Below are 25398 nucleotides of genomic sequence, written 5' to 3'. Positions count from 1 at the left end.
TACTCAAGGCTCCTTAGAGCACAGTGGACTCCATAATCCTTAAAGGGAAGAAGTTAGGGACCACCAGAAGTCTTCCTAGACCTGGCTGTCCAGCCAAACTGAGCAATCGTGGGAGAAGAGCCTTGGTGAGAGAGGTAAAGAAGAACCCCAAGATCACTGTGGCTGAGCTCCAGAGATGTCGTAGGGAGATGGGAGAAAGTTTTACAAAGTCAAATATCACAGCAGCCCCCCACCTGTCGGGCCTTTATGGCAGAGTGGCCAGACGGAAGCCTCTCCTCAGTGCAAGACATATGAAAGCTGGCATAGAGTTTGCTAAAAAACACATGAAGGACTCCCAGACTATAAGAAATAACATTCTCTGGTCTGATGAGATGAAGATAGACCTTTTTGGTGATAATTCTAAGCAGTATGTGTGGAGAAAACCAGGCACTGCTCATCACCTGCCCAATACAATCCCAACAATGAAACATGGTGGTGGCAGCATCATGCTATGGGGATGTTTTTCAGCTGCAGGGACTGGACGACTGATTGTCATTGAAGGAAACATGAATGTGGCCAAGTACAGAGATATTCTGGATGAAAACCTCTTCCAGAATGGTCTGGACCTTAGACTTTGCCAAATGTTCACCTTCCAACAAGACAATGACCCTAAGCACACAGCGAAAATAAGAAATGAGTGGCTTCAGAACAACTCTGTGACCATTCTTGACTGTCCCAGCCAGAGTCCTGACTTAAACCCAATTGAGCATCTCTGGAGAGAACTGAAAATTGCTGTCCACCAATGTTCACCATCCAACCTGACGGAACTGGAGAGGATCTGCAAGGAAGAATGGCAAAGGATCCCCAAATCCAGATGTGAAAAACTTGTTGCATCATTCCCAAGAAGACTCATGGCTGTACTAGCTCAAAAGGGTGCTTCTACTCAATACTGAGCAAAGGGTCTAAATACTTATGATCATGTGATATTTCAGTTTCTCTTTTTTAATAAATACACATATTTTCTTCATTTCGTTTTTTTTTTGAGCCAAGATGGGGTGCAGACTGTACATTAATGGGAAAAAATGAACTTTTTTGAATTTAAAAAATGGCTGCAATGAAACAAAGAGTGAAAATTTTAAGGGGTCTGAATACTTTCCGTACTCACGGTACGTCTGGAAAATTCCTTTAACTTGATGTTATTGCATTTTGTTGAAAAAAATAAAATTCAAATCTTTATTCTTTTAAAGTACAATAAACATGGGTCTAAGGGTAAGTTCACACATGGCATTTTTGCTGCATTTTTTTCTGCAGCAAAACCTGATCATTTTGGCAGGAAAGAAGCTACCAAAAACGAAGGTTTAGGTGCGTTTTTCATCGCGTTTTTGGTGCATTTTTTATGCGTTTTTTTTCTTTGTGCATGCCAATAAAGTTGAGTGCACACAGAGAAAAAAAAAACAACTTCCTGTAGATAGAATGAAAAGATAGAATGAATAGATTGATTGAATAGATAGAATAGATAGAATGAATAGATAGATTGAGAGAATAGATAGAATGAATAGATAGATAATTTATCTGTGGTAACCTCTTCCCTGGCATTTTCCCACGGTCCAGAGGTTACCTCAGGTCAGGCTGTGAGGGAGCGCAGGCTCAGTGACGTCACCTCCCGTCACTGAAGCAAGCGGCGGAAGCATCTTCTCATTCCCCAGTAGCTTACAGCCAGGAGCGGCATTAGCAGCGCTCCCGGTTGTAAGCTTTATCTCCCCCAAATACTGCGTGGGACACTTGTTATATTGGACTGCGACGGATCAGGGAGTATACTTTTGCTTTTTCATTTTAATTTTATTTCAGAAGATCGATGGCTTCGCTTGAAATGGCAGAATAATAAAATGGTAAAACTGTGTGGTGTTTTATTTCATTAAAAGACTTTTTTTCTGCATGTGTGTGTTTATTTAACCCTTTAATTACTATAGGATTAGTATGGTAGGAGTCTTATTAACACCTCTCCATTACTAAGCCAGCTTAATGTCATCTTACAATAGGAAGGTGACATTAACCCCTCATTACCCCACTTGCCACAGCTACAGGGCAAGTGGGAAGAGGCGGGCAAAGCGCCAGAATTGGTGCATCTAATAGATGTGCCTTTTCTGGGCAACTGTGGGCTGCTATTTTTAGGCTGGGGGGCCTATATCAATGGCCCCTTACCAGCCTGAGAATACCAGCCCCCAGCTGTGAGCTTTAGCAAGGCTGGTTGTCAAAAATGGGAGGGCCCATCCATTCAAGTCAATGGGTGGAAACCGCTGAAAAAACGCTGGAAAAACGCTGAAAGAAGTGACATGCTCTATGTCCAAAAAACACAGCAAAGCACAAAATATTGATCACACAAAAACACAATGTGTGTGCATGAGATTTCTGAAATCTCATAGGCTTTGCTGGTACTGTAAAAAGCAGCTGAAAATTAGCATAAAAAACGCAGCAAAAAACAGAGCAAAAAACACAGCAAAAATGCCCTGTGTGTGAACTTACCCTAAAGGTGCTTTTTCCATGACTGAGGGTGTAGGCTATCCCATAGTTTCATCTTTCTTTTGGAGAAGACTCTAGTTTGGTTTGCATCCATAGACATGTTGCAAGACTTGTGAAAGGTTTGGACATTTCCTTATTGGGTACTTCCCACCATAGGTGGCACTGGAATCACATTTTTTTCATCTTTTCTTTTGCATATCAATAAATATGCAAATTTGAACTATTAATGTTATAGAAGACAAGTTAATGATTGGATAATTTTCATGTCACTGCAAATCTATTTCTTTAGAACCCAAAGACATCATGTTGTAATAGTGAAGGTAGTAATAGTAAATGTTACTAGGAATGATTATTACTTGCAGAAATTTATATACTGAAACTATTCAGAAGATGTAGGTTTGATGGGATTCAGAGAAAGTGGAACATTAACTTAGCATTTTCTGCAGCTCAAATAAACAATGTAATTTCCAAATGTGGAGCCACGGGAAGCATAAAATCCATTACATTCAAATCCTAATTTGAGAAAACTTCAGAAGTACAGAATCAGGAATAGAGACGTCAGACACTCATCTACTATTTAACACGACAGGAGGCTGATTGTGTTGTCTCGACAACTGCCATTCAGTATTCATGCTAGTTGTTTCTTACTTGTCAAGACTAGCCCACTATTAACCTGTCACTTTCCACAACTGAGCGGCCAGAAGATGTAGCTTGCAAGGACAGAGCCTGTGAATCTCTGCATAAATATAGGTTTGGGGCCACAAAAACATCAGCAATAAGCATGCAAATATATTTTCTAATAAAAGCCATACTTCTCCCGGACATGCAGGAGACTTGTTATGGAGCACCAATAAAATTATGGCAAGGAATGAGTAACCTATATTGTCTCTGTACCCAAGGAATTCCTTAAAGGAGCTGTTTGGTGATAACATATTATTATTATTTATTATTATAGCGCCATTTATTCCATGGCGCTTTACCTCTTGAAGAGATAAGTCATCAATATGATATTGGTGCGGCTGGTAGCACAAGGAAGATTCTGCACTAAAGGAAAGTGCTCAATGGTTCAAGAATAGAGCCTGTCACAGATTGTAACTTGTGCAGGGCACCCTCTATACACAACCAGGTGCTTTCCCTAAGTGTAGAGAGATTTGCCATGCCAGCAGATAGTAGGGCAGATATGTTCTTTTAGCAATGGGCAGCTTGGCACATTTTGATGATCTGGATCATTTGGCCCCGCTCACTTAAAAGAGCTGGCTGTGGATGCATACTGGTGTACAAAGTGTTACTGGTGTGTGCATACTGGTGTGCAGAGTGTGACTGGTGTGGATGTATACTGGAGAGCAGAATGTGTGGAGTGTATATATACTGGTGTACATGTAGGAAGGGGGAGCCAGAGAGGTAGCCATGGCCGACAGCAATCCCTGTATCACTCCCAGGACCCCCACCTGCATAAGATCACATCTTTCTGTTGCAGTCCCTTGTAGCTGGCTCTCTGCGCATCTGATCTTGCCCGGTACGGGGATGTATTCCTCACAGACAGTTCCGCAATAAAGGAGACACACTCCGGCTTAACTTCAGTGCTAACTCCTTTACTCAGCACAGCTTGTTCAAACACAGGCACTTCAAGTATCACAGATGATTTTTTCCTTTCTGTCCTTTCTCTGTCCTTTCCTTCTCTATGCTCAGCCCCGGGTCAGACCATACCTTCTGGTCCAGCAGATTCTGTACCATCTGGAATTCTTGCCTCACATGGGGGAGTCCTACACCGTTTTGCCCCGGTTCTAAGAACTGCCGTCCAGGCAAAGATCTGTCACATCTTGCTTGTGCTGCCCAGCTGAACAAACTTCTTTCTCTCTCTATGGGGACAGATTCCTTTAGCTGCATCCGCAGCGCAGCCATACTCCTTTCCTCCTAGAGGAATCCTTTGGTACTATGTATGCTATGCTGGGCCCCTTCCTTAAACGTTGCGGGGCACAGTGACTCCAGGCCAGGCAGGCAAGTGAGCTGCACGGGCGCCCAGGCCCTGACTGAACTAAAGCAGGAAGCCCTCTCTAAATTATTCCCACTGTGCCCCTCCTATTCTAACTATATACTACAGTGCCCCCCCTCTAATGGCCAACTATGGACACTATGCCCCTATCACTAAACTGGGCCTGGGGACAAACTTTCCATATAAACTATATGTGCATAGCAAACAATGGCATTACATAAATATACAGAGCAATATACGGAAGATATAGCAATGCTCTTGTACACGATGGTAATACACTTTATGTGTAGCAGTACCACCGTGTATGAACACATTAAGGGTAAGTTCACACAGGACTTTTTTGCTGCGTATTTTTGCTGCATTTTTTATGCTAATTTAGGTGCTTTTTTTGGTGCGTATTTGGTGCGTTTTTTGGGTAAGTTCACACAGGACTTTTTTGCTGCGTATTTTTGCTGCGTATTTTTGCTGCGTTTTTTATGCCAATTTTCAGCTGCTTATAGATGCGTTTTTTGTGCGGTTTTGGTGTTTTTTTTTGTCTATTTGTGCATGATAATAAAGTTGAGTGACCCCAGTGGAGCTTAGCATCGCTTCCTTCATCCCAGCGGGGGAACAATGTACGGCGAATTGCATGCCATGCATCGGCCTTTTTTTGACGATCACTGTAGTTTGGGCAAGCTACATCCCAAATTACAGGCATTGCTTCCACCTTGGAAAAATAAATAAAAAAGTAATTACCAAATGCAAGATTAAATGAAGCCAACATTCATGACAAGGAAGATACAAACATACACATGCAGAACACATGAACATGTACATAACAGCACATGAGCATCGCAAGGTGTACCATTGCAAACAATCGGATAGATATATCACAAATTAAAAAAAATATTACCTCCATGATTAGTTGGGAAACATTAATGCTCATCCTCCTATACCAAGACATGGCTAACACCACACTACCAGAAACTCCCTCACAATAGATCACAATCAGGACACCTCACAATGGCTCTTCACACCTCACAATGGCTCACAATGGCTCTTCACACCTCACTACCAGGAACTCCCTCACAATAGATCACAATCAGGACACCTCACAATGGCTCTTCACACCTCACAATGGCTCACAATGGCTCTTCACACCTCACAATGGCTCACAATGGCTCTTCACACCTCACTACCAGGAACTCCCTCACAATAGATCACAATCAGGACACCTCACAATGGCTCTTCACACCTCACAAAGGCTCACAATGGCTCTTCACACCTCACTAACCACACCCCTAAGCTCTTGGCTGTGAGATCACTTCCTGCTGGCCATGATTTTTCTGCACATAAAACGCAGCAAATAATGCTACATGCGTTTTTGCTGCGTTTTTGCAGCGTTTTTCCATCACCCATTCATGTCAATGGGTGAAAAAACGCTGCAAAAACGCTGCAAAAACGCTGAAAGAAGTGACATGCCCTATGTCCAAAAAACGCAGCAAAGCAGAAAATACTGATCAAACAAAAACCCAATGTGTGTGCATGAGATTTCTGGAATCTCATAGGCTTTGCTGGTACTGTAAAAAGCAGCTGAAAATTAGCATTAAAAAAACGCAGCAAAAATACGCAGCAAAAAAGTCCTGTGTGAACGTACCCTAATAATATGCAATATTTGCATTCTTAAAGGGGTTGTGGAGAAGAGGGAACAACAAAAACATTTCCCACCCTCTACATACAGAGTGTTACTGAAGTGCAGAGTGTCTTGAGTCTGTATGCTGGTGTACAGAGTGTGTCAGGAGTGTATATATACTAGTGTACAGAGTGTTACTGGTGTGAAGAGTGTCTTGTGTGGATGTATATGCAGCGCCCCAGAGTCCTGGTCGTTGCAGTATCATGGCTCAGCCACTAAGGGGGGCCATGGTGCGTTCGATGGCACTGAAGGAGTTCTCTGAGCAGGTATCACAGTCACCAATACATCTCACAGCTGGGCCTCCGGGGGGAGCTAAGGGTGCTATTCATTAGGCCACTCCCCACCATAGTGGGTAAACTGGGGGTCAGGCAGGAAGTTAGAGAGAACGCTGACGGGATTGAACGGAGCAACACCCTGTGGCAGGGGGTGTTGTGAAGGGAGAGACTGTAGGGTCTCTGCCAGGGGTGGGATCCTGGCAGAGGCTTGGCATTGAAAGAACGTAACGGGTCCGCGCAGGCTCCTGGAAGCGGCGGGACTCAAGAAAGGACTAGAAGCGAGATAGATTGTGCTGAGTGAGAAACGAAGTCAAGCGAAAGGAGATACCAGTGAGGGTTGTGCTGAAAGAGGCAGCACCTTACTGAGGCGCACTACCGGTGGCCGGAACGCCGAGGAGGTAAAGAGTTTCAAGCCATACCTCAGACCTATGGCAGGGCAGTTAGCTTTAGGCGGACTGTCTCACGCATCACCCAGGAAGGCAAAGGGGGGTACCAACAGGAGAGGGGCGCAGATAGAGTCCCGGAAGATCTCCGAGCCTCCCCGTCATACGGGTGCGTTCCTACCATAGTATCTGGAGGGACGAGGAAGATCATTGCGAATTAAGTTGTTGTGAGGGAACACGAGAAACAGACACAACAGTTGTGGGGTACTTTCCGTAAGCACAGCAGGGAAGGACTGCAACACATAGCGCTAGAAGGAAGGCACCGATTTCCACCTGCAAGGAGAGCTCTGGAAGTGCCATTGGACCGGCCGGACTTGCGCAGCCTGGTGAGCCGTATTCTGGACTGAGGACCCAGAGAGAGCTTCAGTAAAGAGGTAAAGAGACTGCAACTTGGTGTCCTCGTTATTTACCGCGACCTGCACCCCACAACTGCACCGCTACACCGTTACTACACCACTTATTGCACCGGACGTCCCCCACTGACAGACAGGGCCACGGACCGGGTCTAGCCACCGTGACAACCCCAGGACTGAGACCTAGAGGCCCGGCTCCGGGTACCCCTCGGCCCTGCGGCGGTGTGGGGGCGCTCCAACTTGGCGTCACGAACAGGATCTACTTAAGCCTGAAGAATCGGGTCATGTGTGCCTAGAGACTGTGATTTGTTGTGCTTGGACTGTACTTTATTGAGAGAACTGTGTGCTACTGCTTGCCGTTGAGAGTTCGCGCCAAAATCCGCCGCCATTGCAGCGCTGAGAAGAGCGCAGGAAGAGAAGAGGGGCGTGGAGTGGGCGTAGACGAGCTGCAGAGCGCGAACAGCAATGGCCGCCCAGTCTAAGTATTTCTGTGTCCTGAGGACGTGCCCGTCAACAGCCGAGGTACGCCTCCTGATCCTGGTTGGAGGGTGGAGACCATGGGGACGGGGCCGCCCACGAAAGAGACCGCGGGAAGAAAACGCGGAAGAGGAGAAAAAGATGGCGACATCCAGAGTGCCACGCGGAGCTGACCCGGCTCGGCCTGAGGATACGCAGCCTGAGGTAGCCTCAGGGACGCCCACACTGCGGGGTTCGGCCTTGGCAGGGCCACCGATGGGACGACCTCCTCCGCCGATGTCCGCGGAGTGTGCGGCTGCAGCCGAGACCCGACAGCTGGCACGCCGCCTAAAGGCTGACACCCGTGTGCTAGCTCGGATGGGGCAGCCAACAGAAATCCGCCTGTCCCCAGTGTCCCTTGCTCCTTCCCACCTGGCCGCATCCGAAGATACACCACCGACGCCGGACTTGAAAATAATCCCGGATGCGGAACACTACCGGCGTCCGATGGCAGCCTGGCGGAGCCGGCCCCAGCCCGCTGAGCAGATTGACCTGGTAAGCCCCCCAGAGATCCCACCGTCGCACTGGGGTGTAGTGGTGGCCTTCAATCCCCAGTCTGGACGGGGAATAATCCAGGAGATCGGGGAGCCACTACAGGTCCGTGTGGATCGGATAGAGGTGGAACCAAGCAGCGGGAGGTTTGATTGCAACTTAGAGCCAGGTGATGCTGTCACCTACACGCGGTGGAGGAGGGCCGCGGGTGAGACGGGCTGGATAGCCCGAGGCGTGCAGCGATGCGTTGCCCTCCAGGCTGCTGCAGGAGCACCGGAAGACGATACTCCGGCGAGGAAAGCTGCAGAGCCCGGTCCCGCGGAACCATCAGAAGCTCGACCTCACCGTGCCCCGGGGGAACGTGTACGGTTACCGACCAAGAGGATCTCCCAGCGGGGGATTCTGGCACTGCTGGGACCGGAACGACGCCCTGGCTCACCAGAACGATCTGTTGGTTTGGTGAGGCCGGAGAGAAGACCCCCCGCCACATCTCAACGGTAAAGTAATACCACTGAAAAATGTACATAGTTACTGTTCTTCCAAGTTGCTGCTAAACCCGTTTAGGGTTAAAGGTGACCCCTTGTTGACCCGGGGCCACTATTGTTGTTCTTAAAGTTTTGCACAAGTTTAAAAAAAAAAAAAAAAAAACTGCAGAAATCATGAACTGCGCATGATTCAAACTCTCCCTTGTAAAAAAGTTGCACCTTCTTAAAGGTGCTCCCTACTGGTTTTAGCCAAAGACACTTTGCGAAGATATTTGCCCTATTGGTTTGAGCCAAAAGACACTTTGCGAAGATTCCTTCTCTACTGGTTTTAGTTAAAGACACTTTGCGAAGAAACCTTTCCTACTAGTCCTAGTTAAAGACACTTTGTGAAGATCCCGGGCTGGAACTTTGCATAAGACTGGTAGGCTGAGAAGACGAGCTACCTCAGAAAGACTTGGTCTCCTCTTAAAGGGGATGTGACGAAGTAAATTTGAAAGAGATACTGTTACCGAACAGTAATGTGATAATGATGCCTTGAAAAAGAAAATGTAACTGTTTTACATGCCGAGTTATATGTGTTGAAGTTGTTGAAATGTGAAATCTGAATAATGTTTTGTAGAAAGGAAAGATGCAGAGAGCCCGTAGGGGTAGATGTAGAAGCCTGCATAGTTGAAAGTAAAAGAAGTAATAATGAAGGTGAGGATAGAAGGTAAACCCCGCGTCCCCATTGAAAAGTTACTTTGTTACTAAGGACAGAGAGTGAACCCGTAGGGGTTAGAGAGTGAGTCCTTAAAGGAGCCGAGTAGAGCGGGCTCAGAGTTCTTTAAATGAAAGGAATGTTATGTCTATACTGTGTATAGTAGCGAAAGGCAGTAGGCCCTGGCTGAACAGGGCGGTCCTGTAAAAGAAAGGAGAGGCAGTAGGTCTGTGTCATGATCTCAATGGCAAGAGATCATAGCATAAGCATATATAGGAACTAGCTCTTGAAAGATGGGAACTGAGCTGACCATGAACTAAACCTAACGCACAACTAGCAGTGGCCGGGTAGCATGCCTACGTTGATTCTAGATGCCCAGCACCAGCCGGAGGACTAAATAATGCTAGCAGAGGAAAATATTAGTCCTAGCTCACCTCTAGAGAAATACCCCGAAAGGAGACAGAGGCCCCCCACATGTATTGGCGGTGAATTAAGATGAAATAACAAACGTAGTATGAAAATAGGTTTAGCAAATTTGAGGTCCACTTACTACATAGCAGAAGACAGAAAGGACACTTTCATGGTCAGCTGAAAACCCTATCAAAACACCATCCAGAAATTACTTTAAGACTCTGGCATTAACTCATAACACCAGAGTGGCAATTCCTGTTCACAAGAGCTTTCCAGACACAGTAACGAAACTACAGCTGTGAACTGGAACAAAAATGCAAAAACAAACATGGACAAGAGTCCAACTTATCTAGTAGTTGTCTAGGAGCAGGAACAAGCACAGAGAGGCTTCTGATAACATTGTTGACCGGCAAGCAACTAACAGAGAAGCAAGGTTATATAGCGACTCCCACATCTTGATGGGAACAGGTGAACAGAGAAAATGAAGACACCAGTTCAATTCCACCAGTAGCCACCGGGGGAGCCCAGAATCCAAATTCACAACAGTACCCCCCCCTCAAGGAGGGGGCACCGAACCCTCACCAGAACCACCAGGGCGATCAGGATGGGCCCTATGAAAGGTATGAACCAGATCAGAGGCATGAACATCAGATGCATTCACCCAAGAATTATCCTCCTGGCCGTATCCCTTCCACTTGACCAGATACTGGAGTCTCCGTCTGGAAACACGGGAGTCTAAGATTTTCTCCACAACGTACTCCAACTCACCCTCAACCAACACCGGAGCAGGAGGCTCAACGGAAGGCACAACCGGTACCTCATACCTGCGCAATAATGACCGATGAAAAGCGTTATGAATAGAAAAGGATGCAGGGAGGTCCAAACGGAAGGAAACAGGGTTAAGAATCTCCAATATCTTATACGGGCCGATAAACCGAGGCTTAAATTTAGGAGAAGAGACCCTCATAGGGACAAAACGAGAAGACAACCACACCAAATCCCCAACACAAAGCCGAGGACCAACACGACGGTGGCGGTTGGCAAAAAGCTGAGTCCTCTCCTGGGACAACCTCAAATTGTCCACCACCTGCCCCCAGATCTGATGCAATCTCTCCACCACAGCATCCACTCCAGGACAATCCGAAGATTCCACCTGACCAGAGGAAAATCGAGGATGAAACCCCGAATTACAGAAAAACGGGGACACCAAAGTGGCAGAGCTGGCCCGATTATTGAGAGCGAACTCCGCCAATGGCAAAAAAGCAACCCAATCATCCTGGTCAGCAGACACAAAACACCTCAGATATGTCTCCAGGGTCTGATTAGTCCGCTCGGTCTGGCCATTCGTCTGAGGATGGAAAGCGGACGAAAAAGATAAATCTATGCCCATCCTACCACAGAATGCCCGCCAAAATCTAGACACGAATTGGGTCCCTCTGTCAGAAACGATATTCTCAGGAATACCATGCAAACGAACAACATTTTGAAAAAACAGAGGAACCAACTCGGAAGAAGAAGGCAACTTGGGCAGAGGAACCAAATGGACCATCTTAGAGAAACGGTCACACACCACCCAGATGACAGACATCTTCTGAGAAACAGGCAGATCTGAAATAAAATCCATCGAGATGTGCGTCCAAGGCCTCTTAGGAATAGGCAAGGGCAACAACAATCCACTAGCCCGAGAACAACAAGGTTTGGCCCGAGCACAAACGTCACAAGACTGCACAAAGCCTCGCACATCTCGTGACAGGGAAGGCCACCAGAAGGACCTTGCCACCAAATCCCTGGTACCAAAAATGCCAGGATGACCTGCCAACGCGGAAGAATGAACCTCAGAGATGACTCTACTGGTCCAATCATCAGGAACAAACAGTTTGTCAGGTGGGCAACGATCCGGTCTATCCGCCTGAAACTCCTGCAAGGCCCGCCGCAGGTCTGGAGAAACGGCTGACAATACCACTCCATCCTTAAGGATACCTGTGGGCTCAGAGTTACCAGGCGAGTCAGGCTCAAAACTCCTAGAAAGGGCATCCGCCTTAACATTCTTAGAACCCGGTAGGTATGACACCACAAAATTAAACCGAGAGAAAAATAATGACCAGCGCGCCTGTCTAGGATTCAGGCGCCTGGCGGTCTCAAGATAAATCAAATTTTTGTGGTCAGTCAATACCACCACCTGATGTCTGGCCCCCTCAAGCCAATGGCGCCACTCCTCAAAAGCCCACTTCATGGCCAAAAGCTCCCGATTCCCAACATCATAATTCCGCTCAGCGGGCGAAAATTTACGGGAAAAGAAGGCACAAGGCCTCATCACGGAGCAGTCAGAACTTTTCTGCGACAACACTGCCCCAGCTCCGATCTCAGAAGCGTCGACCTCAACCTGAAAAGGTAGAGCAACATCAGGCTGACGCAACACAGGGGCAGAGGAAAAACGGCGCTTAAGCTCCCGAAAGGCCTCCACAGCATCAGGGGACCAATCAGCAACATCAGCACCCTTCTTAGTCAAATCGGTCAATGGCTTAACAATATCCGAAAAACCAGCAATAAATCGACGATAAAAGTTAGCAAAGCCCAAAAATTTCTGAAGACTCTTAAGAGAAGAGGGCTGCGTCCAATCACAAATAGCTTGAACCTTGACAGGATCCATTTCAATGGAAGAGGGAGAAAAAATATATCCCAAAAAGGAAATCCTCTGTACCCCAAAAACACACTTAGAACCCTTCACACACAAAGAATTAGACCGCAAAACCTGAAAAACCCTCCTGACTTGCTGGACATGAGAGTCCCAGTCATCCGAAAAAATCAGAATATCATCCAGATACACAATCATAAATTTATCCAAATAATCGCGAAAAATATCATGCATAAAGGACTGGAAAACTGACGGAGCATTAGAAAGACCAAAAGGCATAACTAAATACTCAAAGTGGCCCTCGGGCGTATTAAATGCGGTTTTCCACTCATCCCCCTGCCTGATTCGCACCAAATTATACGCCCCACGAAGGTCAATCTTAGAGAACCACTTGGCCCCCTTTATGCGAGCAAACAAATCAGTCAACAACGGCAATGGGTATTGATATTTAACAGTGATTTTATTCAAAAGCCGATAATCAATACATGGTCTCAAAGAGCCGTCTTTTTTTGACACAAAGAAAAAACCGGCTCCTAAGGGAGATGACGATGGACGAATATGTCCCTTTTCCAAGGACTCCTTTATATATTCCCGCATAGCAGCATGTTCAGGCACAGACAGATTAAATAAACGACCCTTTGGGTATTTACTACCCGGGATTAAATCTATGGCACAATCGCACTCTCGGTGCGGAGGTAATGAACCAAGCTTGGATTCTTCAAAGACGTCACGATAATCAGACAGGAACTCAGGAATTTCAGAGGGAATAGATGATGAAATGGAAACCAAAGGTACATCCCCATGAGCCCCCTTACATCCCCAGCTCAACACAGACATAGCTCTCCAGTCGAGGACTGGGTTGTGAGATTGCAGCCAAGGCAATCCTAGCACCAAATCATCATGTAGATTATACAGCACCAGAAAGCGAATAATCTCCTGGTGATCCGGATTAATACGCATAGTTACTTGTGTCCAGTATTGTGGTTTATTATTAGCCAATGGGGTGGAGTCAATCCCCTTCAGAGGAATAGGAGTCTCCAAAGGCTCTAAATCATACCCACAGCGTTTGGCAAAGGACCAATCCATAAGACTCAAAGCGGCGCCAGAGTCGACATAGGCGTCCGTGGTAATAGATGTCAAAGAGCAAATCAGGGTCACAGATAGAATAAACTTAGACGGTAAGGTGCAAATGGAAACAGATTTATCAAGCTTTTTAGTGCGCTTAGAGCATGCTGATATAACATGAGTAGAATCACCACAATAGAAACACAACCCATTTTTCCGTCTAAAATTCTGCCGCTCGCTTCGGGACAGAATTCTATCACACTGCATACTCTCTGGCGACTTCTCAGTGGACACCGCCAGATGGTGCACTGGTTTGCGCTCCCGCAAACGCCTATCGATCTGAATAGCCATTGTCATGGACTCATTCAGACCCGCAGGCACAGGGAACCCCACCATAACATCCTTAATGGCATCAGAGAGACCCTCTCTGAAAGTCGCCGCCAGGGCGCACTCATTCCACTGAGTAAGCACAGACCATTTACGGAATCTTTGGCAGTAAATTTCCGCTTCATCTTGCCCCTGAGATAGGGACATCAAAGTTTTTTCTGCCTGAAGCTCCAAATGAGGTTCGTCATAAAGCAACCCCAAGGCCAGAAAAAACGCATCCACATTGAGCAACGCAGGATCCCCTGGTGTCAATGAAAAAGCCCAGTCTTGAGGGTCGCCCCGGAGCAAGGAAATCACAATCCTGACCTGCTGTGCAGGGTCTCCGGCAGAGCGAGATTTCAGGGACAAAAATAATTTGCAATTATTTCGAAAATTCTGAAACCCAGATCTATTCCCCGAGAAAAATTCCGGCAAAGGAATTCTCGGCTCAGATACAGGTGCATGACAAACAAAATCTTGCAAATTTTGTACCTTCGTGGCCAGATTATTCAAACCTGCAGTTACACTCTGAAGATCCATTACAAACAGGTGGACAAAGAGCCATTCAAAGATTAGCAGGAGAGAAAAAAAAAAAAAAAAAAAAATCTCAGCAGACTTCTTATTTCTCTCCTTTCTCAGCCAAGGATTTTAACCCTTTAGTGGGCCGGTCAAACTGTCATGATCTCAATGGCAAGAGATCATAGCATAAGCATATATAGGAACTAGCTCTTGAAAGATGGGAACTGAGCTGACCATGAACTAAACCTAACGCACAACTAGCAGTGGCCGGGTAGCATGCCTACGTTGATTCTAGATGCCCAGCACCAGCCGGAGGACTAAATAATGCTAGCAGAGGAAAATATTAGTCCTAGCTCACCTCTAGAGAAATACCCCGAAAGGAGACAGAGGCCCCCCACATGTATTGGCGGTGAATTAAGATGAAATAACAAACGTAGTATGAAAATAGGTTTAGCAAATTTGAGGTCCACTTACTACATAGCAGAAGACAGAAAGGACACTTTCATGGTCAGCTGAAAACCCTATCAAAACACCATCCAGAAATTACTTTAAGACTCTGGCATTAACTCATAACACCAGAGTGGCAATTCCTGTTCACAAGAGCTTTCCAGACACAGTAACGAAACTACAGCTGTGAACTGGAACAAAAATGCAAAAACAAACATGGACAAGAGTCCAACTTATCTAGTAGTTGTCTAGGAGCAGGAACAAGCACAGAGAGGCTTCTGATAACATTGTTGACCGGCAAGCAACTAACAGAGAAGCAAGGTTATATAGCGACTCCCACATCTTGATGGGAACAGGTGAACAGAGAAAATGAAGACACCAGTTCAATTCCACCAGTAGCCACCGGGGGAGCCCAGAATCCAAATTCACAACAGGTCTGGTGCCGTAGGGACAGGCGGTCCTGCAGGTTCACAAGAAGGAGAATGTAAAGTTGAAATACCTTATAATGTGATTATAGGAAGGCCTTTGATAGACTAAGAGTGTGAGTTTCTTAAAGGCAATGTTAAGTTATTGTTCCAAAAATTGCACTAAGTAGAATACCCGGTTGGGTAACAGAAGTTATTTATGCTCTGTAATTTATAATGTTGATTATGTTTGTAACGTTAAAAGTGTCCTCACCTCCCATAAAGGGAAGCCTACTTAAGTATACTTACTGTTATTTGCACTCAACAAAATTGTATGTCTTTTTGCTAACCTGTATTGTTGTTTTTCTTCCCAGTCCCGGAGTACTGTGTTTAACCAGGGGGGAGTGCAGCGCCCCAGAGTCCTGGTCGTTGCAGTATCATGGCTCAGCCACTAAGGGGGGCCATGGTGCGTTCGATGGCACTGAAGGAGTTCTCTGAGCAGGTATCACAGTCACCAATACATCTCACAGCTGGGCCTCCGGGGGGAGCTAAGGGTGCTATTCATTAGGCCACTCCCCACCATAGTGGGTAAACTGGGGGTCAGGCAGGAAGTTAGAGAGAACGCTGACGGGATTGAACGGAGCAACACCCTGTGGCAGGGGGTGTTGTGAAGGGAGAGACTGTAGGGTCTCTGCCAGGGGTGGGATCCTGGCAGAGGCTTGGCATTGAAAGAACGTAACGGGTCCGCGCAGGCTCCTGGAAGCGGCGGGACTCAAGAAAGGACTAGAAGCGAGATAGATTGTGCTGAGTGAGAAACGAAGTCAAGCGAAAGGAGATACCAGTGAGGGTTGTGCTGAAAGAGGCAGCACCTTACTGAGGCGCACTACCGGTGGCCGGAACGCCGAGGAGGTAAAGAGTTTCAAGCCATACCTCAGACCTACGGCAGGGCAGTTAGCTTTAGGCGGACTGTCTCACGCATCACCCAGGAAGGCAAAGGGGGGTACCAACAGGAGAGGGGCGCAGATAGAGTCCCGGAAGATCTCCGAGCCTCCCCGTCATACGGGTGCGTTCCTACCATAGTATCTGGAGGGACGAGGAAGATCATTGCGAATTAAGTTGTTGTGAGGGAACACAAGAAACAGACACAACAGTTGTGGGGTACTTTCCGTAAGCACAGCAGGGAAGGACTGCAACACATAGCGCTAGAAGGAAGGCACCGATTTCCACCTGCAAGGAGAGCTCTGGAAGTGCCATTGGACCGGCCGGACTTGCGCAGCCTGGTGAGCCGTATTCTGGACTGAGGACCCAGAGAGAGCTTCAGTAAAGAGGTAAAGAGACTGCAACTTGGTGTCCTCGTTATTTACCGCGACCTGCACCCCACAACTGCACCGCTACACCGTTACTACACCACTTATTGCACCGGACGTCCCCCACTGACAGACAGGGCCACGGACCGGGTCTAGCCACCGTGACAACCCCAGGACTGAGACCTAGAGGCCCGGCTCCGGGTACCCCTCGGCCCTGCGGCGGTGTGGGGGCGCTCCATATACTGGTGTGCAGAGTGTCTGGTGTGAATGTATACTGGTGTGCAGAGTGTCTGGTGTGAATGTATACTGGTGTGCAGAGTGTCTGGTGTGAATGTATACTGGTGTGCAGAGTGTTTGGTGTGGATATATACTGGTGTGCAGAGTGTCTGGTGTGGAATTATACTGGTGTGCAGAGTGTCTGGAGTGAATGTATACTGGTGTGTAGAATGTCTGGTGTGGATATATACTGGTGTGCAGAGTGTCTGGAGTGCATGCGGGTGTGTAGATGAACGGTGTCTGTGCTGATGTGCAGCTTATGTCTAATTTATATGTATACTAGTGTGCAGAGAACAGAGTGACCTCGAAACTTGTCATTAATTGATTCCGGGAAGCACGATAAGTACCAGAAGCGATAAGCACCAAACAACATTTTCCCAGTAAGATTAATGTAAATAAATTTACTTTGTTGTCGAACTAAAGACAATGTGGGTTTTTAAGGCAATATGTAAAAAGATTGTGTCACATATCATTACTTTACCTGAGAGATAAAAATGAATAAATATAAAGTTTACATAAAATAAAAACTTCAATTTATCTGTATAAAGAAGAATCGATAGCCTAATGGGATGTGGGATGAGAGTGGGAAGATGGAAAAGTTACATGGAGTGTTGCTTGGAAGAAAGGACCCCACGAAAAGAACATCGGAGCTTGCACTTCAGGTGTTTTTTCTTTTATTCAGCCTGTCTCTGATAAGAAGTGCATAGAGCAAAAGCTACTGCATGACTAATGCATGACCCTTTGTCTAGGCTGGAAAAGGTAGTGAGTCATGAGACAATATCTAGCTCGCATGTTGAGTACCAAATAAAAAACAAGAACTGGGACAATATTATCATGTCAAATGGCGTCAAGTACCAAATTCGATGAGTTTCAAAGGAGTCGAGTACCAAGGGATGTGTATGTATATGGATGTGTGCAGGTGTAAAGTGTGTGGACACATTTGTGGGTGGACACATTTGTGGGTGGACACATTTGTGGGTGGACACATTTGTGGAAATGTGAACAGTCATGGTTAGTCTACATCTGCTGTGTTAGCTGTAGCGGAAGGCGTGTCAGTCCCAATTATACTACTTCTATTCTCGTGAAAGGTATTCCACTTTGGTGGTGTAAGGCCCTCATTTTTTAAAATGTGAACACTCCAAGTTGGGTGTCCATCTGCTGGATTGGGTGTAGTGAAACACCTGTCGGCCCCTATTCTACTATTTCTATTGTGGTGAAGTTGATGCCAATTCTGTGGTGTAAGGCCCTCATTTTTGGAAATGTGAACACTCCTGGTTGGGTGCCCATCTGCTGTATTGGGTGCAGAGAAAGACCTGTTGGTCCCTATTAGACTATTTCTACTGTGGGGAAATTGATGCCACGTCTGTGGTTTAAGGCCCTCATTTCTTTAAATGTGAACACGCCTTGTAGGGTGTTCGTCTGCTGGATTGGGTGTAGTGAAAGACCTGTCAGTCCCTATTCTACTATTTCTACTGTGGTGAAATTGATGCCACTTTGGTGGTGTCTGCCAATCATTTTTTGAAATGTGAACACTCCAAGATGGGTGTCCATCTGCTGTATTGGGTGTAGTGAAAGACCTGTCGGTCCCTATTCTACTATTTTTAATGTGGTGAAATTGATGCCACTTCTGTGGTGGAAGGCCCTCATTTCTTTAGATGTGAACACACGTTGCAGGGTGTTCATCTGCTGGATTGGGTGTAGTGAAAACCTGTTGGTCCCTATTCTACTATTTCTACTACTGTGGTGAAATTGATGCCACTTTGGTGGTGTCTGTCATTAATTTTTGGAAACGTGAACACTCCTGGTTCGGTGTCCATCTGCTGTATTGGGTGTAGAGAAAGACCTGTTGATCCCTATTAGACTATTTCTACTGTGGTGAAATTGATGTGTAAGGCCCTCATTTCTTTAAATGTGAACACTAGGGTTGAGCGACCTTGACTCTTTTAGGGTCGAGTCATGTTTTGCGAAACCCGACTGTTGGAAAAGTCGAGTCGGGCGAAATCGGCCTATTACTGCGCAAAGTCGAGGATCGGCCGGAACACGAAACCCTATGCACTTTAGTGGGGATATTATTATTATTTTTTTTTTTTTTCTCTCTCTCTCTCTCTCTCTCTCTCTCTCTCTCTCTCTCCATCCCAGGGCGTACACGCCCTAACCCCTATGTCGTCACTCTGCCCACGCTCCTTCATTGGCCGAAAAAATGGCGCTAAACGCGTCATACGAAACACGACTTTGGCGCCAAGATCGCGTACCGCATGGCCGACCCCACACAGGGATCGGGTCGGGTTTCATGAGACGCCGACTTTACCAAAAGTCGGCGACTTATGAAAATGAACGACCCGTTTCGCTCAACCCTAGTGAACACTCTTTGTAGGGTGTGTCATGAATCACAGGGGGGATATTTTTATCATCCCACCACTTGCCACCAATATGTCATGAACCGGTGTTGTTTGACTGGCCTCGGTTCTTTCTCTGAATGGGATTTATCTATATCCCACTTCCCAGTTCCGATTTGGAACTTGCAGCTCTCTGGCACCCCCTTACCCTCAGGTCAGTCAGGGAACTGCACGTAGGATAATTAGTCACCAGAAAGGCTGCCTACTATGTACTGGCTGTGGGGCACATACTGCAGTGAGGGTGATATAATTATTCCCAGCCGCAGCCGAGTAATACACTTATAAACCCTGTTCTGTCGCTGTCAGCTTTCCCAACAAGCTCAGTACGGTCTGCTGCCAGCAGCTCATGTTCCTTAATTAATAATGGGTCAGGAGCCAACCTAATTAGTAGCATAATTTACTTCAGAGGACGTGAGTTTTTTGTGGCAAAATTAGGGGGGTCGGCTTATACTCAGGTTGGCTTATACTTGAGTATATACGGTATATACAGACAATTACAAAATAAAAAGGGATTAAAGTTAAAAAAAACCACTTACAGTTCTCTCATATCATTTCATATTACGGCAAACCGTGTGGTGGGGAGGGTCGAAATCAAAATGCATCAGAGCAGCTTGCAGAGCTGCTGTTAGCTCTTTTCCTGGGCAAAAGCTAATGCAAAATGAGGTCTCACTATCTTATTCTTGTGCCCAAAACCCAGGCACTCGCTCTATGGTGACCTCACTGGGTGGCTGAATACTCCCCTTTCTTGAAGATATGAAAAACCATCTCTACACATATCTCGGCGTATGAACCTCGTAGAAGAAAGACAAAATTATCATTATGCTCACCATGACCTGGGGGTTCATTTAAGTATAAACACTAAGTGGATACATGACCCGCTTATGAAGAAATCTGTTCCTTACATTTTGTTGGGTTTTGATCCTAGCGTTTTCAGTGAGTTATAGATCTCTCGGTGGGCATTTGGAATATGTAACTTTTATATCTCTGTCCCTAATTGGGGTCAAGTTATGCATTACTATTAAGTTTTAACATGAACAAAAGAGCACATGTCACTACAGCTGCCTTTAGCCAGCTTAAAGGCATAAACTACTCAGTGGGGGCTGCTGCACATTGGTATCAAGTTGCACACAGTGTGTAGTGAGAAGAAGAGTTTCCTATGCAGCTGAAGGGGGGGGGGTCTGAGAGCCCACAGTGTGTGTCTGGAATGCCATGGAACCTTCTGGAAGTAAACTCAGAATAGGGCATATTTATATTATCATGACAGGGTGTCCATCTGCTGTATTGGGTGTAGTGAAAGACCTGTTGGTCCCTATTAGACTATTTCTACTGTGGTGAAATTGATGCCACTTCTGTGGTGTAAGGCCCTCATTTCTTTAAATGTGAACACTCCTTGTAGGGTGTCCATCTGCTGGATTGGGTGTAGAGAAAGACCTGTCGGTCCCTATTAGACTATTTCTACTGTGGTGAAATTGATGCCACTTCTGTAGTGTAAGGCCCTCATTTCTTAAAATGTGAACACTTCTGGTTGGCTGTCCATCTGCTGGATTGGGTGTAGTGGAAGACCTGTCGGTCCCTATTATACTATTTCTACTGTGCTGAAATTGATGTCAATTTGTTGGTGTCGGCCACTAATTTTTGTAAATGTGTAGACTCTTGGTTGGGTCTCCTTAATGCGTGTTGCCTGTAGCAGTAGGCCTATGAGCCCGTCAGGCCTCCACTTCTTTGGACTCAACAACCCGTGTTACTATCCTTACATTTTTCTGACAATGGTAGTTTAGAAAACTGATATTTGTGCCACCTGAGTATTGCTCAGCATGAAAGCAGGTAAAGGTGTTGCATGTGGTGTCAGGGCTCCCAGGAAAGGGGCCCTACACCAATCCCTCACCAACCTCGTCTTACTGTGATGTTCATTGGAAAGCTTAAATTGCTGTCCCAGACCCCGATACCTCATGCCTGGCTGGTTGCAGCAGTTCCATGCTGCAATTTGTACTGTGGGTGAATTGAGGCCACTTTTCTGGTGTCTGTTCGTCATTTGATGTGCCTTGGCAGCATTTGGGGCCGTTCTAAGGTGTGCACGCATTTGTGTTTGCCTCCTATTGACGTGAATGTAATTCAGTAATTTTCGGCGAATATTCAACAAATTAATCAGCGTATATTGCAAATTCGGCGAACGTAATCCGAATCGAACATTGAAATATTCCCTCATCTCTACTTACTTTTACAATAGGTGCTATTTCAAAGTCAGATGTTTGTTCTGTTTCCACTACATTACTCCTGTCTCTGGTGGGATCAGCTTGTGATCTGCCATCTGTAGACCTGGAAAAAGAGCCATGCACACATTATAATGTTAATTAATAGAAAGGACCTAAGGCTGGAATCACACAAGCAGTTCCTGATAAGAGTTTTTGGTTCGGTTTTTATATTCACTTCTTTGAGAAAGTTAAAAAAAAGAATGAAAAGTCTAAAGGAAAGGCTTATATGCTGGATACTTTCAAGTGACCACGAGAAACATGACATGTATTTTCTTTAACTGCATTGTAGCAAAAAAAAAATTTTTTTTCTATAGCCACAGAAGGCGGCTCTGTCACAGAAACATTGCCTATCAATGATTTCATTAGTATGTACACCCTATTATTTTAGAGCTTCAGTATATGCTTTTTCTTCTATTAGAGGACACCATCATTACCATAAAAGCTCTTTGGAAGATCCCTTGGATGATAATTTTCTCTCCTGGACTCGATGACTGTCACTGCTTTTATCTCCTCGAAAACGCCCATCACCCCATTTCTCCAACTGTGTCTGGATGTGGACTAAAAGGAAGCAAGAGATCTTCACACAAAGACAAATAAAAACAGTTTCTTTTATTTTATATAGGATTCAGAGCAAAATCGGGCAAATAGTGATGTGGTATTGTATACAAGCCTATCAGCGCATTATAAATACATCACCACTATTGCCATCATTTATAGATTTACGAAACACTATGACATTGAGTGGACAGTAGTATAAATATAACAGTTGTCATAAAAGGAAAATGTTAGTATGTATTCCTCTGCTCCACTAATAATCCCTCTGCTCTCATTCTTTGGAATCTAGACTTTCTGGGAGGCACTTTTGTGCCTCTGATGGTATGTAAAACCATTGGCCCTAAATAATGCTTAAGAATTGTGAAAATGTACAAGGGTTGTCATTTACTTTTATTATTTTACCCCTTAAAGATGTTGCAAGTTTTCATTTTTGCCCTTTCATTTTCTCCTCCCCTTCATGCGAGAGCCATACCTTTTTTTTATACTTCTGTCAATACAGATGTATGAAGGTCTTTGTTGTGTAGGACAAGTTGTAGTCTGAATGACGTCATTCATTTTACCACAAAGAAAGGGAAAATTGGAAAAAGTTGAAGTAAAATGGTGAAAAATATGGAATTCCACCATTGTTTCTTGAGGTTCATTTCCAGGTAAGTATGTTTACGGCAATACCAAACATGACTTTTTGTATTACCGTATTTTAGTGACGTAAAAAATTGTGAACTTTTTTTTTTTTTTAAAAAAACCAATTTGGTTTGTGAGGCCATTTTCCAAGACTCATAACTTCTGTGTGATGACTTGGAGAGTTTTTGTGTCGCAATATGGAAATTTAAGGGTAGATCTGATGTTTTGTTTGTTAATACATTTTTTTAATTGGTATGTTGACCAAAAAAATGCAATTTTGTAGTTTCAACCCATCTCCTCTTTGCAGCATTAAAATTAATTGTGTTAATTCATTTTATATTTTGATACAGTGTACTTTTATGGCTATGATCACAATTCATTGACTATCAATGATGATGTCGTGGGGTGAAAAACGGGTGCCAAAGCGAATGTCTAGGCCAGATTCCAGCTCTTAAATGCCCATTATTGGCATTTAAGAGGTTTAAGATGTTCACAACAGTAATTGGCTCACAGCTGTTAAAGGCAGATGCCAGCTATGAAACACAGCCAGCATCTGTCCTATTTGGAGCAGGCTCAGCTGCTGAGCAAGATACAAACACCTTAACACTCTCCATAACATATAGCATATTATGGAGTGTTAGGAGGTTAATAAATGGGCCCATGGTAGACTGAAAATTTAAAAAAAAAACATATGCTACTATATTGCACGTCTGGCATTCTTCAGTGTTGCTTCCCATTCTCCTTGTTGGTCTCTTCACTTCCTCTTCCAACAGAGATTGTCATGTGACTCATGCAGCCAATCAGCAACCACTGGCTGCAGCGGTCATGTGCCCTTTAGGCTGGAAGAGAGGCAAAAGACCGACAGGGCACATGGACAGTAGTACTGAGATCTAGTATGTGAGTTTAAGAGTTTATGATTTTTTTTATTTTAAGACCATCATGGGCCCATTTTGATAATAATAAAAAGTAATGGACAACTCCTTTAGGAATCTCCCAAGGCCATTACATGGAGTTATGGCGTTAAAGTCACAAAATGTATTTGGATTAAGGCATCTCAGAGTTACATGAAATAGCATGGCTGGCTGCAATAATTGTAAGCATCGTCAGTCCTACTCTATAGAATGAAGCACACAGTTTATTGTGACACTGATTAATTGCAAAGTCAGAGTGGAGATAGGCCGGATTCCCACATCTGTATGTCGCGAACCGAGTACAGACCGTGAAGCATGGGCTGTCTGGGGGTCTCTTGATCGGAACTTGTCAGCCTCATATTACGACCATAAAGCTGTTGAGTTCGGTCAAGAGAACAGTGGAGAAACCATGCATCATGGACTGTGACTTAGAGGTGTGTGAATGCAGCCTAGGAGTGGACTGCAGGAGTATTGGGAATGTGTACATAGGTACATAGGTTGCCAATCACCCAATAAACAGGGAAAAATGGTGTTTATCAGGTGAATTTATATGTAAAGGGAACCTGTCATCTTAAAAAAAAGCTATTAACCTGCAGATATGGGGTTAATCTGCAGGTTAATAGCGCTCTGGACCTGCCCGATGGCCACACTTAGAGTTCTGCTGCTGGGAGGAAATTAATTGTATTCCTCCCAGCAGTGTTCGGCTTTCAGTTATGGGGTTAGTGCTGGATGCAGGTTCAGTCACTGTTCTGAGAGCAGGGGCTGTAACCGCACCCCCTGCCCCGGACTGACAGCCGGCCCTAATGTTGAGCTGCTGTCATTCAGTGTCGGGGTATGTCTACAGACTTTTTATATACTGAGCGGTGACTGAAGCCACGCTGGCGCTACTCCCGTAACTGAAACCAAAACACTGCTGAAAGGAATAAAGTTCATTTCCTCCCAGCAGCGGGGGTCTAAGTGCAGGCGCCGGGCAGATACTGAACACAATTAATCTGCAGATTATCCCCATATCTGCAGGTTAATAGTGCTTTTTCACGTGACAGGTTCCTATGTGCCCCTGCACACATCCCCATTACACTTGCAGAGTACGCCTGAACGCTTGCACCAGGTATCCCACTGCATGCAGAGCCAGCCCTGGCCACATATATGACATGGATAATGCACTGCAATAAAAAGTAAAGCACAATAGGAACTGCAGATTTGTATTGCTTGAAAAACGGATGCCAACATGACTATGATACTTAATATATTATAGGTGGATCTTTAGAAATAATTTGCTTTATTACACAGCCACCGTTTGTGACCATTTGATCAGTCAAGATTGTGCTCACATCTCTGACAATATAATAGATATCCTGGAATGTACTAGTGTTCCAATATAACAGTAATGTAGAGAAAAATTATAATGTTCAACACTTCACTATGGGCAAATATTTATTATATTGACCTGACTTGATAATTGGGAGTTCTGGCACCTTGTGGGCTATAAGGTACCAGCAGAATTTTGCATTTTGCTGTGGATGTGTAAGGAGACAAAAGCACAATAACAGAAGCACTGGTATAGGCAGTTACACAACATTTGTCATTATGAACATTCAAAGCTTTTACATTACAGGCAACTCAGGTAAAAGGCATTCAGACTTTAAAATTAAAACTTTTATTTTAAAAAAAGGTAAAGAACTGTTAAAGGGAATCTGTCTGAGAGCAGAATAATGTAGGAAAAGAGACCCTGATTCCAACGATGTATCACTTAGTTTAATTGGTGCAGCAGTTGTGACATAATTAGAGTTTGTAGATGTAGTATGTAG

At 45.2% G+C, this 25398-nt stretch overlaps 1 protein-coding gene across 3 annotated transcripts in view; it reads right to left on the bottom strand.

The window, feature by feature from the left end:
- PEX5L (peroxisomal biogenesis factor 5 like) overlaps positions 1-25398 on the bottom strand; it is a 502469-nt gene that overhangs the window by 126029 nt on the left and 351042 nt on the right. For all 3 annotated transcript variants that reach the window (XM_077290453.1, XM_077290454.1, XM_077290455.1), the window contains 2 exons: positions 21938-22061; positions 21468-21567 (listed from right to left, as the gene is read on the bottom strand). In XM_077290453.1, coding sequence (XP_077146568.1) covers positions 21468-21567; positions 21938-22061 — 224 coding nt within the window. The remainder of the gene's footprint in view (positions 1-21467; positions 21568-21937; positions 22062-25398) is intronic.

This window comes from Ranitomeya variabilis, chromosome 2 (assembly GCF_051348905.1).
Source record: "Ranitomeya variabilis isolate aRanVar5 chromosome 2, aRanVar5.hap1, whole genome shotgun sequence".
NCBI lineage: Eukaryota > Metazoa > Chordata > Amphibia > Anura > Dendrobatidae > Ranitomeya > Ranitomeya variabilis.
Note: the sequence above shows the minus strand (reverse complement) of the source record. Positions and strands in the feature narration are given on the sequence as shown.